The sequence below is a fragment of the Sceloporus undulatus genome, chromosome 1, assembly GCF_019175285.1.
Source record: "Sceloporus undulatus isolate JIND9_A2432 ecotype Alabama chromosome 1, SceUnd_v1.1, whole genome shotgun sequence".
NCBI lineage: Eukaryota > Metazoa > Chordata > Lepidosauria > Squamata > Phrynosomatidae > Sceloporus > Sceloporus undulatus.
In genome coordinates, this window is record NC_056522.1 from 270,176,192 (window position 1) to 270,191,221 (window position 15,030).

Here is a 15,030-nt window from a genome sequence, read left to right on the forward strand (position 1 = left end):
TGTTGAATCATTTGTTTGCTCTTGCTCCCTCTGTGGGCTAGTCTACACATTTAAAATACTCCTCATTCTAGTCGTATAGAATGTGATCTGCCCACACACAATTCCCAGGAGTTTAGCATTTTTTGCTGGGGGGGGCTCCTTAAACATGGTGGGGAAAGGGGATTTGCCGTTTTTACCCGAGTATCCTCTGAAATCTGCAGAAATGTGCATTTTTGCACGTGTGGCTGTCCATCCGCTTCATATGCATTCACAGAGCTGGACATATTCTGCAGAAGGAGGGAGAATAGGTGCAAATAGCTGCAAATTTGAACAGGAAAGTGAAGACAATTAACTGTCAATGCAAATGTGCACCAATTTGCACAGATACATGCAGTCTAGCCCACAACTCTTTTCTGAATCACTCACAGTGCTGGCCTAGTTCAAAAACTCCCACATGATCACTCTAGTGGTCATTGGGGGTGGGGCATCAAACATAGTCCTTACTGACCCTAAAATTGACACATGAACTAATAATTGCAAACTTTAAGCGCATGACTTATTTTTTACTTGAATTCTTTATAAGATTGGTTTTGTTGTCCAGGTATATTGCTGGTTACTCTTAAGTGTGTTCCGTACACCTACCCTGTAGAAATAATGCAGTTTGACACCACTTCTGTAGTTCCATCCTATGGAATTCTGGGAGTTGATGTTTTAAAAGGTTTTTAGCCTTGCTGTTTTGTATTTTGCATTGTAATATATTTTTGCTGCCAGGAGAGAGTTAAATATTGTTAGTTAGTTTAATATGTTATGTAGTATCTTAACTATTATTAAATCATGTACTTTGGTTTTTGTATCTTTCATTGCTATGTTTTGTATTTTTGACTATGTTTGCTGTATTTTCTATACTTATTCTGCTTAATTATTATTATGATTATGTTAATTAAGTTTTATTTGGTGGGGAGCACACTTTGTATCTAATGCTTTTGTTATAATCCTCTTTGATACGAGAAAAAAGCAGAATAGAAATATATTATTATTATTACAATTATTATTATTATTATTCTCTGCCAAAGAGTTCTGGTGCCTCATAAAACTACAAATCTCAGGATTCTGTAGGATGGAGTCTTAGCATTTGAAGTGGTGAGAAACTGCATTATTTCTACAGTGTTGATGTACCCCCTCTCTTTGTGTCACACATACATACTTTTTACATCGTATTTTTATGCATGTGACTATTCTTTAATTGTACACCAACCAAAAGATCAAAGTACTTTTGTTAATTCTTAGATCTGTCAAACAAGCAAACAAATAAATGGTTTTTCCATGGAAAGGCTTATCTGAAAGCAGCAGTGGGGCAGCTCTTTCTCTTCTTTTCCCTTCCATACCCATGGTTTGGCTATTCCCTTCTTGCCAGTGCCCCCTCTTGGAACAAATACGACATTATTAGGTAGCATTGTCATAGGCACATACAAGGGGCTGATGGCAGTATTTACTAATGATCATCATTTCCCTCGCCTCCATGTTTGGAAAATGATGCTATGTAATGAAGGAGGGAGGGAGATCAGACCCTTCCATTCTGAGAGGGAGGGCAGTCCCTACCAGTAGAGAGAGCAAGGCAAACATTTCAGACAGAGAGTTTTGGGTACCATAAAACGGTAACTAATTGTTAGTTGCTTACCTTTTTATTGCTACGTTTTTACTGTCAGCTGAAAAAGTATGGTCTAGCAAAACTCAGCAAGAAAGGTATCCAACTGAGCCTCATGGAAGAAACAGTTCCATAATCTGGAATGAAGAATGGCTACTCTCTTCTCTCCGTAAACTGGGCCTCCATTACTGAGCAAGCTGAGGAGGAAGCAATCCCCTTTGGTCTTTCAAATTGTCTGGACTAAAATTCCCGTAGTCGATTATCATTGGCTATGGTAGCTGGAGTCCTGGAAGCTGACGTCCAAGAGTATCTGAAGGATCAACAGTTCCCCACCTCTGGCCAAATGCATTCTGGGCTGAATTTTGTGGGCTTTTAAAGGTAATGACCAACCACCTGAAATGATCCTGGAAACACAGTGGTCACCAGTGTAGCTCTTTCATGACAGGTGTGAAAAAATTATGTGAGCAAAATTCCATCTCTGCTGTCACATTCCAAACCAAAAGGAATTTCTGAAGACCCTGTAAACAGAGTTCATTGTAATAATTCAGTCTAGATGTAAGTAAAATATGTGCTACAGTGGCCACATCTGACATATCAAGAATCAAAGCACTTACTCAACCAGCCTGAGAAGGATGTCACTGTCCACCAACTGTTCTTCCTTTAAGCTGCAATTTGAACATCAGATTCAAGCATATATACATGTTTTCTTACATTGAGATTATTTTTGTGTAGAGGAGGGAGGAAAGTAATGAGTGAAACAGATTTTGTGGTGTTCCTATTGCAAAAAAAAGAGTGAGCATTTAGAGCCAGAGGTAATTAGCTATGTGTTGGTCTCTGGTGCCCTCTAATGTTCACAAGTCATGAAAATTACTATTTTAATTTTCAAGGAAAGTGCTAGCATCAGAATTTACAGAGTGCTGTATTTTTTAAAACTGCATAGAAAAAAAAACCTCTTTGGTGTAGTATGTTTTTGCAGAACTTTGAGAAGAAAATCCACACTTGGCAAACTCTGCCTCCTAGCAGCCCTCTCAAAACAACTAGCAAAAGGAGAGGTGCCATCTTCAGAGTTGTTATCAAGGATGGATTATCAGAGGTGCAAGAGAAATGCCCAAGGGCTGGTAACATTTACTGCGTACCCCAGAGACCCATTTTCTAGCAGTGGTGTGAAAAGGCAGGTAGTGCATTGGTGCAGCAGATGTCCTATAGACCCAGCTTCAGTCACGCCAGCAGGAATGTACACAAAGAGGATATGCACCCCTCCTAGCCCTTAAAGGGACTGGTTTTGTTTTCAGGGAGAGACTCCCTTGCCTCACACAGCAGCACTACCCATCTTGCTCCACTACAGCACCCAAACTGCCTTCCAATAGGAGATCGTATACAGGTGCCCAAAAGGGTTTTTGCTTGTTTGTTTTCAGAACTGCTTCAAGCACCCAACCACTTTAATCCACCCTTGGCTATTATGATCCCCTGATAGTGGAGAGAATTGGGACATGCACTCTAGCACCACTCTTTCTGTTGGACTGTTATTCATGCTCTTGTTACCTGCCACATAGTGGGAAAATGTAGTGAAGAAATTTATCTACTTGTTCATGTCCCCTGTGCCTCTTTAAGGAGATTATTGCATTGAATTTAAAGTGACTTATCCCTGACAGGATAAAGTCACGTTTAAATTTAAAGGTGGATGTTACCACATGCAGCTGTGGCCAGGTGAATGTAACCCATATGCAGCTTGGATCCCAGCCACCCTTATCCAGTGGCTTTTCAAAATTAGGGGCTTGCCATTTTTGAAAAGCCGCTGTATAAGTGTAGCTAGGCTCTCGGTTACATATAGGTTGCGCTTATCCATCCGCAGCTGCAAGCGATAACACCCACCTTGAAAATTAAATGCAACTTTAGCCGATCACATGTCAGTGTAATAATCTCCTAATTCTATAGCTTTGTATGTTCCATGGCCATGACACCCAAGCTGGTCATTGGCTCTCCCTGACCAAGGAGAACTGATTATAAAGGTTTACAGGTCATGCTGTGACTTCCTGAGAAAGAACGGTATTCATATATGTCTTTGACACTCATTCAGATTCTGCCAAAGGCCAATACTGGCTTCCAGTTTTCTTGCAAAGGTGCTGGTGATGACTTAGAAAGCCCTAAATGATTTGGGGCCAAGATATCTGAAAGACTGTCTCCTCCCATATGAGCCTGCCAGAAATTTGAGATCTTCAGCAAAGGCACTGTTGCATGTCTCAACACCTCATGAAGTTAAGTTGGTGGATACAAGTAACAGGGCTTTCTTTGCAGCAACACCTCAATTGTGGAACTCTCTACCCAAGGGCGTTTGGCTGGCCCAATATCTTTTAAGTGTCCAAAGGGCAGCCAAAACTGTTTGGCATGGTATTCAGTGTTTAAAATCGCTGTTGTAGCTACAGTATTTCAAAACTGGATTCTAGGGTTGATTTTAGACTGCTTTTACACATTTTTTAAAAGTATTTTAATGTGTTGTTTAAAATGTTTTTAATCTTTGTATGGTTGGTTCTTATTTGTTCATTGCCTCAAGAGTCCTTGTGGGCTGGGAAGTGAAACAGAAAAACTATAAGCAAATAAATACTGAGAGTGGCATAGTACACTGTGCCCTTGGGTTTGGTTCCAAGTTTCCCCATGGATATCAAAATCTATGGATGCTTAGTTCCCATTATATATGATAGAGTAGTAACATGATATCTGTTATATAAAATGGCAAAATCAAGGTTGGCTTTTGGAATTTATTTTATTTTATTTGGAATATTTTCAAGCTATGGGTGGTCAAATCCATGAATGCAGAATGTGTAGATATGGTGGGCCAACTGTAAAGCAAGTGTTTCTATTCATCTGCAGAATTCATTGCCTTCTCAGTTATATGATAGCTGCAACCTGCTTGGAAAATCTGGTGTAAAAATACAGGGCTTTATGTCATAATTATTGTACTTTACTTAAGATTATAAATAAATAATATAATAATTGAGCTATTTTTTCACATTTCAGAACTTGTATTCTTCACAAGACTCTCTTGATGTATTTGAATCATCTTGCAACTCAAGAAGTTCTCGAAACGGGGGGGGGGGGTGTCTGGATTTCTGGTTGATGTGCACTGAGAACTGCAATGCATGCTCAGACTCACTAGAAACATTGATAACAGGACTGCACTGTTAATGCATCTATAGCCTAGGCATCCTATCACGAAGAATTAATCTATACCTGCGGAAAGCATTTAAAGCATTTTCTATTTGAAATTTCATTTTAACTCAGGTTAAAAATAGAAGGCTAGCCTCTTGTTGGTGAATTACAATTATGTAAAATGGACTTAAACCATCCCAACTCACTTTTTAGTCATGTGGGGTCAGAATTCTGTTCCAACCATGAAATTCCCTTCCCACAAACTACCTTGTTTTAAACAGCATGCCCCTCTTATGGCCATTTCTGTGCTTTTGAAAAGCAGGGGGTGGAGGGAGAGCAGGGATGTGTCCAGCTGTTTTCCTATAGCTGGATATACTAGTCCCTGGAGCCCCCTGTAGATACATGCTGTAGTGGATCCCTGGATGTCCCCTGATAGAAAATAGTGGATAGACATCAACAAAAGATAGTACACACATAACAGCACAAGGCCAGTCATTTGCTGTTGTTGTTGCTGTGTGCCTTCAAGTCATTTTTTACTTGTAGAGACCCTTAGGTGAACATATCATGGGGTTTTCTTGGCATGATTTTTCAGAGGGCATTTGCCTCTGCCATCCTCTGAGGCTGAGAGAGTGTGATTTGTCCAAGGCCATCCCGGTGGGTTTACATGGCTGAGTGGGGATTGGAACCCTGGCTTCCAGAGTCATAGTCCAGTGTTCAAACCATTATGCCACACTGGCTCAGCCATTAGGGGAAAGGAAACTCCTCACTTGTAGACTTTATATTACGAATACCTTTGTGGGAACTGAATAATTAGAAAGCAGACACAGACTTTCATTAATTCTTGAGAGAGTACAAGTGTACAGTATATGCATATGAATGCATATGACCCTAAGGCAAACATATCATGGGGATTTCTTGGTAACCTCTGCCATCCTTTGAGACTGAGAGAGTATGATTTGCCCAAAGTCACCCAGTAGGTTTACATGGGCAAACCGGGATTTGAACTCTGCTCTCCAGAGTCCTAGTCCAATGCTCAAATCACTACACCACACTGGCTCTCTTGTATTATAGTCAAACTGTTGTGTTTTTTAAAATTATGTATTCTCATTCCAGGTTTTATTTAGATGAAAACCAGCATCCTATTCACAGGTTCTGCTTCATCCTGGATAATCCAGGCTCCTGTAATGCTTTGTAGTCACCTGCCTAGAGGAGGGCTAAATGGAACAGTGAGTGGAGTCTGAATGTAGCCAAAGAATGATGAAGCACTGGTTTTTGCTTCAGGAAACTGGCAAGCGCAAGATGATTAGTCTTGAGATAATGGTTAGGGACTAAAGCTATTTGAGGATCAGCATTTCTTATCTCTGATTCTGTTTGCTTCCTACCTGCTCAACCTGTATACATTTTTAGAGACGTTATGTAGAGAGATCTTGTAGCACCCTTGAAACTGACTTTTTCTCCTGCCTGGGGGGGCGGGGTGCATGGAGGAGACAGGAGAAAAAGTTAGTCTCAGAGGTGCTACAAGATCTCTCTGCATACTGTTTCTACAGACTAACATGGCTATATCTTTTAATTTTTAGAGACAGTTTACAAAACATGGAATTTTCCAGTTCTGTTTCCACCAATGGAAAACTGATTCTGTAAAGTGGCCCTGCAACATTTAATTATTTGGGAAGCAGTGGAACCGGAAGACATTTATTTAGATCAGGGCCTCTCTCTAAGGATGTAGGTAAGCAGAAAAGACAGATAGGACTGACTAAGGCTAATATAGTATGCAATATTCTACTCATGTCATATTTTAAGCCTTCCAAATGAACATAATCTCTCAGTATACTGGCTGTTTTTGTAGAAGAAAAACACTCTTGAAATAAAGGGCTCATAAAAGAGAAAAGACTTACTGCCTAAGAAGACATAAACATTTTATGAGAGCTGGAAGATGATGAAGATAGAAGTGAAACCATGTGGGAAAGCAATCTGAATAAATCATTCCCTAATGAGGAATGTGTGCATGGAGGGGATACATCTTTTTCAAGCAGCCTAAACTTGAAAGACAGTGAAAATCACCACTAAGAAGGAGAAAGAATATTCTCTTGGTGGGAAAACATTTGGAAAAGGTCAAGACTGCTGAGCAGGCTAAAGACTAGGAAGCAGAACAGGGGCCCAGTCACACTACATGATTATAGTGCTATAATTCCACATTAACTACCATGGTTTCATCCTCAGGAATCCTGGGGTTTATAGTTTGGTGAAGGATTTGAGCTCTCTGGCTGAGATTTCTAAATGGCAAATTCCAGGATCCCATAGGATTAGGGATGCCATAACCCGGCTGCAGGCGGGACAATCCCGCTTTTGGCGGTGCTGGCCCGGTACCAGTCCGGTTTCCCACCAAAAGCGGGGCTGCCCCGCCCACGGCCAGCTCCGCCCCCATGCGTGCCTTCTTTGTGGCCGCGGCTGCTCATGCAGCCAGCTGGCCACCCACCTCCGCATCCGCCTCCTCCTCTGCCTCCTCCTCCTCCTCCTCCTCCGCAGGGGCCTTCTGGGTCCCGCTGGTGCCAGCAGCGCCTGCGATGGCCCTTCCGCTTTGCGTGTGGCCGCTCCTGTGGCCTTTGCACTGCGCTGCGCTGTACACAGCATGTGCAGTGCACAGCATGCTGTTGTTGAGTCCGCTGCCACCGAGGCCTTTTGCTCAGGCCGGCAGCTTTCAGTTGCCCTGCATGCACTTTCAGGGCCGCGCGCACGGCTAAATATGAGGAATTTCTCCTCCTGGGGCTGGCTGGCCAATGGCTGCTGGCAGGGGGCGGGCTGTTGGAGCTCCACTCTGCCCCCATTGGCCAATCAGCCTCAAGAGGAGGAGCTCCTCCTCTGGTCCCCACGTAGGCCGGCCTGGGCCCAGCGAGGAGGAGGAGGAAGGAGGAGGGAGGAGGAGGAAGAGGGAGGAAGAAGAAGAAGAGTAGCAGGAGGAGGAGAAAGAGGGAGGAGGAGGAGGAGGAATAGAGAGGGAGGAGGAAGAGGGAGTAAGAGCAGCAAGAGGAGGAAGAGGAGGAGGAGGGGAGAAAGAGGGAGGAAGAGGAGGAGAAAGAGGGAAGAAGAGCAGCAGGAGGAGGAAGAGGGAGGAAGAGGAGGAGGAAGAAGAAGAGTAGCAGGAGGAGGAAGAGGAAGAGGGAGGAAGAGTAGCAGGAGGAGGAAGAGGAGGAAGAAGAAGAGTAGCAGGAGGAGAAGAAGGATTTCCATTCCATTTGTACAGGTCTGCTTTGTTTTAACAATAATAGTGGTGGTGATGATGATGATGATGATGATATCTGTCAGTTTCTGAGGCATGCACTCACTCTTTCTGAAGGCGAGACAGTGTGACTTTCCAAAGTGTGCTTTCTGTGTATTTTTGGAGCTTTTAATGCTAACAGGTCTGCCTTGGATAGTGATGATGATGATGGTGGTGATGATGATATTAGTCAGTTTCTGAGGCATGTACTCACTCTTTCTGAAGGCGAGACAGCGTGACTTTCCAAAGTGTGCTTTCTGTGTATTTTGGTGCTTTTAATGCTAACAGGTCTTCCTTGTTTTAACAATGGTGTTTTAACAATCATCATCAACAATGATGATGATGGTGGTGATGATGATGATGGTATCAGTCAGCTTCTGAGGCATGGCCAATGTAAGTTGCTCTGATGTTTACAAACTCATGCGCAGTGACGAAAAACCAAAGTCCCTTGACCAAGTACATACGTCTGAGAAGTACAGTTGAATCCGAGGGCAAATCCACTTCTTGTTAAACCACCTTGACATATTGAATATGCATAGCCATGTGAACCCATGTTCAGTGTGAAACCCAAAGAGTTTGGTTATGCAATAAGCCTCTGAAATATGCAAGATGTTCAATGCCCAAATGTGTTGTTTGGAATGTGGGGAGGGGGGGTTGGCCAGAAAGGGAAGTACATATCTGCCATCTGTCTAGGAATAATGCCAAAATGTCCTCCATTTTGAGCATACCTAATAAACATGTGTTTATATTAATGTTTTTTTAATTATTAATTTTTTTCATGTGTCCTTCATTTAAAAAATATGTCCTACATTTGGGCCGAAAATTTGTCCTACATTTGTCCTACATTTTTTACATTTGTCCTGGTTTGGAGGTTAACAGTTATGGCAACCCTACTTGCAGTTCACTTCACAGTTTGCTCCATCTGCTCTTTAAAAAGTGAGACAACATAACATGGATAGGAAGTACTGAATAAAAAGGAACTGGTTGCAATTCTTTTCTCTCCCTTTCATATTTCTATCTTGTCACTGAAAACATTCATGTTTTAAGAAGTCATATTACTCTTCTGTTTGTTCTGAATGGAGAGGCCAGATCTGTTATCCTGGTAGTGGAATAGTTGGGGGAAATACACAAGATTTTTTTTTTATCAAATGTTTCCCTCTCTCCTGTTCCAGTCATACAAACACTGCATTTGTCTATAATAATTTGTAAAGTAATAAATATTTTCCTAAAATATAAATGGGGTTGGTGGTCAAGAAAACACTTTAGTTTCTCTATAGTTGCCTTTACATGTAGTAAAACAGAAGCATTAGAGAGCGGAGCATTAGAAAGTGAGGGAGCTTCTTAAGTGAATATTGAGGTTTTCAGATGTAATGCTTCATTCAAGTCCCTTCTAGACACTAACTGGTTTTTTTACTTGTGAAGGTCAGGCATCCATAGTGGAGTCATACCTAGGTCATTCCCTTATGGTATTAATTTGATATTGTGGTAGACGTAGCATATCTTGATTTCAGTGAGGCCTTTGACAAGGTCTCCCATAGTATTCTTGCAAACAAGCTAGTAAAATGTGGGTTAGACAATACAACTGTTTGGTGGATTAATGATTGGTTGACCGGCTAAACCCAAAGGATGCTCAGCAATGGCTCCTCTTCATCATGGAGAGAAGTGACTAGTGGGGTGCCACAGGGTTCTGTTGTCCTGGGTCCAGTGCTATTCAACATCTTTATCAGTGACATGGATAAAAGAATAGTGGGCATGCTTATCAAATTTGCAGATGACACCAAATTAGGAGGAATAGCTATTACCCCAGAGGACAGGATAGAAATTCAAAATGACCTTAATAGATTAGAAAGCTGGACCAAAGTTAACAAAATGAATTTCAACACGGAGAAATGTAAGGTACTGTACTTAGTCCAAAAAACTAAAATGAAATGAAATGCATAGATATAGGATGGGGGACACCTGGCTTAACGACAGTACATGTGAAAGGGATCTAGGAGTCCTAGTAGACCACAAACTGAACATGAGTCAACAGTGTGATGCGGCAGCTAAAAAGGCCAATGCAATTTTAGGCTGCATCAATAAAAGTATAGTGTCTAGATCAAGAGAAGTAATAGTGCCACTATATTCTGCTGCTTTGGTCAGATCCCACCTGGAATTACAGTTTGTTGTGGCACCAGAGCTCTCTGACAGAGAAAGCTAAATATCTCATAAGACCACAAAATCCCAGATTTCCGTAGCCTTCAGCTAGGGCAGTTAAAGCAGTGTCAAATTGCATTATTTCTGCAGTGCAGGTGCAGCCCCAGAGAACAAACAAACCAATGATAAGAGCAAGAAGGGTAGTCCTATTTTGTGGCAATAACAGGGGCTTTTGAACTACAGTTGCCAGAAACTACAAAGAAGGATTGCGAGTTGTAGTTGAAAAAGAAAACTTTTCCAAGCTCTGAACAAAACTGTATGCTGAAATTTGCAAAATGTGGGCTCTTTCAGTCAGGAATGAATAGGTGTTTCTTCACTGTTCTGGACTCTTGTGTTCAGTCTTACTTTTCCACATACTGTTGACAATTTGCACACAGTCCCTGTGAAGTACAAACCAGGAAGTTTGGTCTTCCTTTCCTTTCACAACTCTTTGACAGCAAGTACAAACAGAGAAGAGCCCTTTATGTTCAGCAGAACCCTATGCTGTCGTCAACTATTAGGTTGTAAGTAAACACTTTTTTTCAGTGACATTGTAATCATCAAACTCAATGTTGCTTTCACATATTCGTTTTGTAATTCATTTGCACGACATTTGAGTACTGGGAAGTTTACTGTACTTTGGGTGCCAGAACTATCTCATCCTAACAGGATATCAACAACCAGTTTAATTTTTGACTTGCACTCTCTGTTTTTTGAAGAAAGAAGATGAATACCAGAAGATGATCAGATGTACAGTGTACTCTGTTAAAAACTCACTGTGCCTTAATTTCTAGACTACCTGCCGAGCCTTATGGCATACATTGTAATAGCACATCAAAAGGCTTGGGAATTACAATTCCCACACTCTCCCAGCCAACATGGCTTGTGATTACACTGGCTAGAGGATTCTGGGAAGTATAGTCCAAAAGTAGATTCTCTAAGACTGCAATAATAACCATATACACTACACTGGGCAGTACATACTGCAGTGAGACTTCCTTCTTAAAGAACATGCATAGGATTATGCTGCATGGCAACAATCCTACTGAACACATCAGTAATTCCAGTGCACAATATACACAAACTAGACAGTTTTTTCTAAGAGCAGATAGTGTCAAAATGGCCATCCTGGCAGTTGTCAACACAAAAATGCTAGTCACAAAAGGCTAGTTTGATGGTGACTCAGCAAACATGCTGCGTACTACTGTTTGCTTCTTACATATTAAAAAATGTGGTTTCCTCCCTAGGTGAAAGTTCATTTTGACTTTCATTCCTCTGGTGAAAGCAGTTGTGTTGGACAGCTTCTCCTGTGCAGCATGAAGGCAGCAGCTCTTTCTGAAACAGCACAACAAAGAGTGAAAGTGAGAGAAGAGCCTTTGGAAAAAGGTGATCAGGACAGAACAGTAAATATGACCTCAACGCAATGGGTGATCCAAGTTACGTACCTGATTACAGCCGTGGACCTGAGCTGCATGTTCATGCAGATTGGGATTGTACCAGTGAGTATGAACTTTTACTCCTTCGTGGGGCTGGTAAACTAGCCTTTGAAAAAGAGGCATGTTGTTCCATGCATCTAAATGGGGATCACTTTGATGGTCCTCCCTCTCCACAAATGCTACTCCATAGAAATGTAGCTGTCTGAAATAAGCACTTCCCTTTATAATGAGAGCAAGTTGGCAGTGGTAGACCAAAGCAATTTATAATTTATCTTCCCTTGCAGAAATAAAAAAAGCAAAACATTTTTTTTTGCTTGTCTACATTCTCTTGTAAATTCCTGTGCAACTGTTTGTACATGTGTAGTCTAAACACATGAAAAGTGAAACCCTTAAATATCCTGCTGGATTATCCATTGTACAAATTGGAGCAAGCGGAAGAAGAAAAACAATAAGCAGGTAGCAAAGGGGAAATTAGTTTTAAGATCTTTAGAGGAGGGTTCACCACATTCTGAGTCCCATCTGCTGGGATGTGGAAGAGAGCCATCTTAATGGCTGCTTCCAGGTAGGATTGCCATTTGTCCCAGAAAGCCAGGAATATCCCAATTTGGAGGGACTAAAAATGTCACAGCTGGCTAGGCTGGTTGAAACAGGAAATCCTGGATTCCATAGGCCATAGGCAGTGACTATGGCAGCAGAGGCAGTGATACAGGAAACCACATGAGAAGACTGGCCCTGAAGGGAGACTTTTCCATGTTGAAGGCTCTGGGTGATACTATGCAGGCATGACAGAGCTGGAGATCAAAAGGTAGGAAAGGAGAGAAAAGGAAAGGAGGCCAGCCTTGACGGGAGACATCAAGCCCAGGAAGACCTCTGGGTGTGTGCTAGGCTGTTTGAGCCTAGGGCTAGGCAGTGTGATGGAACTTCATTTCCAAGTGGTCCCTCATATTCTCCCAGCCCCTTGGAAGCCTTCCTTCCTTCCTTCCTTCCCCACTGGGTAGGAGCAGAAAGGGTTTTAGAGACTCTTTAAGAAGTTCACTTCCAAACTGTCTGAACTGCAATGAACATTTTGGGGACAGCAGTCAGCATTCACAGGGTCAAAGCGCAGGGATATTTGGATTTGGAAGAATGATAATTTATGACTTGATATGTTTGTTTATTGGATCTATATTCTGCCTTTCTTCTAAAATTGGCACTGAAGGCAGTTTTTGTAATAATGAATAAAAAACACACAAATCAAAACCAAAGATAAAATAGAATTAAATTAAAACAACTCAATACAATTTAAAGCACAATTTAAAAACAAATCTTTTTTTTAAAAAAAACAGCACCCAACTAGTAACAAGCCTCTTCCTCAACAACCAGTCAATTGTGAAAAGTCTGCCAGCCTTTTTTTTTTTTAAAGGAGGAAAATATTTTTGATTGTCAGCCGAGTGGCAACAGGAAGGAAACCAAATTAAAACCAGTTCAGTTACTACTGAGTCTTGGGGGTCCCTGACCACAAAATATATTTACATATATGCTTGGGGCTACACAGACCATCCCCATCCCATTTCTTCCTGGAGTTCTCAGCCTCACTGGGTAGCAGCAAGCTTCTCTGCTTCTCTCCTTCTTCCTATCTCTCAAGGAGGGTAAGGAATGGCAAGGAAGGGGAAAGGGTGATGGTTGGCTGGGTTAGAAGGAACAGAGACTCAGTGGTCATTCAGACATCATTTTTTTAATGCGACAATACAAATCATCTCACTCACACATTCAGGGTTTGTTATTCACACTTCGTAACTGCATTGACACACATCTCCGCAAGTTTGGTTGCTCACACATGAAACCATTCAAATAAAGATGGAGTTGAGGATGCAAATGCATTTGGAACCCCCTTTTGGGTATGTAGTGTTCTATCCTGGGTCTATTAAAGTCTATTCACATTGGTTGTTCACACTACCAATAATGCGGATCTTTTTTAAAAACCTGGGAGGAAACCCAATATCAGTTATTCGGATATTGGGGGGGGGGGGTGTTCTCACAAACATAATCGGGTGCATTCAGGATGCATGTGACCAACAGAGATTTAACCCAGATTCACCCTGAATCATTTTCAGTGTGAATAATCACTGAGAAGAGGATTAGGAGGAAGAAGATTGTTGAGGCTGATGGGCTGGGAAGAGGTTTGAAATCTTGTTGAGGCTTTGTGGTGGCAAGGAGGGGGAAAGAATGATGGCTGGCATGGTTAGAAGGTCCACAGATTCAGAAGAGGACTGATGAGAAGAAGAGTGTGGAGCAGGGGTCAATAATTCATTTCGGGGAGACAATACAAATACCAATTTTGGAGGTTTGGCAAGAAACTTTATTGAATGATGCAGTAAAATGTCAAAAGGTGATGTTTTAAAAGAGCTTTTTATCAGTAATCTCCCCAGTCTGGCCCTGTATACTTTTGTCCCTGTTTTATGGAAGAGAATTATGCCAACCCTACTCCAGACTATTACCTTGGGCTAATAGCCTGAATTACCTTCCCCAAAAGTTCTGGTTGGCTCCCTTCCTGCTCTCTTTCTATCAGCAGGCAAAGACGTTTTTATTTAGGCATTCCTCTGATTCTTAAATCATATAGCAGAAGGGTATTTTGAAAGTGATATGCTGTGCTTTTATCTTTTAAATGATATTTTACAATGGGACCTTGATATTTGCAGGAGTTTGGTTCCAGGAGGGATACCCTTGGATACCAAAATCTGTGGATGTTTAAGTCCCATTCAGTACAATGGATAGTAAAATGGTGTCTCATATAATATGGCAAAACTAAAGTTTGTTTTTGAAATTCATACTTTTAAAACATTTTCAAGCTGTGGATGCTTGAATAGGTGGATAAAGAATCTGTGGATACAGAGGCTGAACTGTAAATGTATTTAAACTGTTTTTAACCATGTGCTTTTAATAATAATAATAATAATTTTTATTTATATCCCGCCTTTCCAATTGCATGATCAAGGCGGCTTACAAGACAAGAAACAATAAAATACAGATAAAGCATCACAATATAAAAAGTTTAAAAACATCATTACTAGGGGTAGGAACGGGAATCTATACAAATCACAATTCACTAGAGGCAAGAAAAAGACAATATATTGCACTAATCCGGGGTCGAAAAACAAGAACAAGGAGCAGAGAAAGAACACTATTACCTAGAGTGAAAAAGCCAGCTGGAATAGATGCGTTTTTAATTGTTTCTTAAAAGAAGCTAAAGATGCAGAGGAATGGAGCTCTATAGGGAGCTTATTCCACAATGAGGGGGCGGCGATAGTAAAAGCCCTCTGTGAGGTCCTCACCAAATGGGATTTAGGGACCTCTAACAAATTGGTCCCAGATGTTCTGAGTGTGCGGGGCGGATTGTATGGGGAGAGACGGTC

General features: G+C 41.5%; 1 protein-coding gene across 1 annotated transcript in view; it reads left to right on the forward strand.

Moving 5' to 3' along the window:
* Nucleotides 1-10,591: 10,591 nt before the first annotated feature.
* The window catches only part of SLC22A18 (solute carrier family 22 member 18), a 94,304-nt gene continuing 89,865 nt past the window's right edge, over nt 10,592-15,030 (forward strand). The window contains 2 exon segments of the mRNA XM_042459411.1: nt 10,592-10,726; nt 11,450-11,701. Of these exon segments, the coding sequence (XP_042315345.1) occupies nt 11,519-11,701 (183 nt within the window). The 5' untranslated portion in view covers nt 10,592-10,726; nt 11,450-11,518.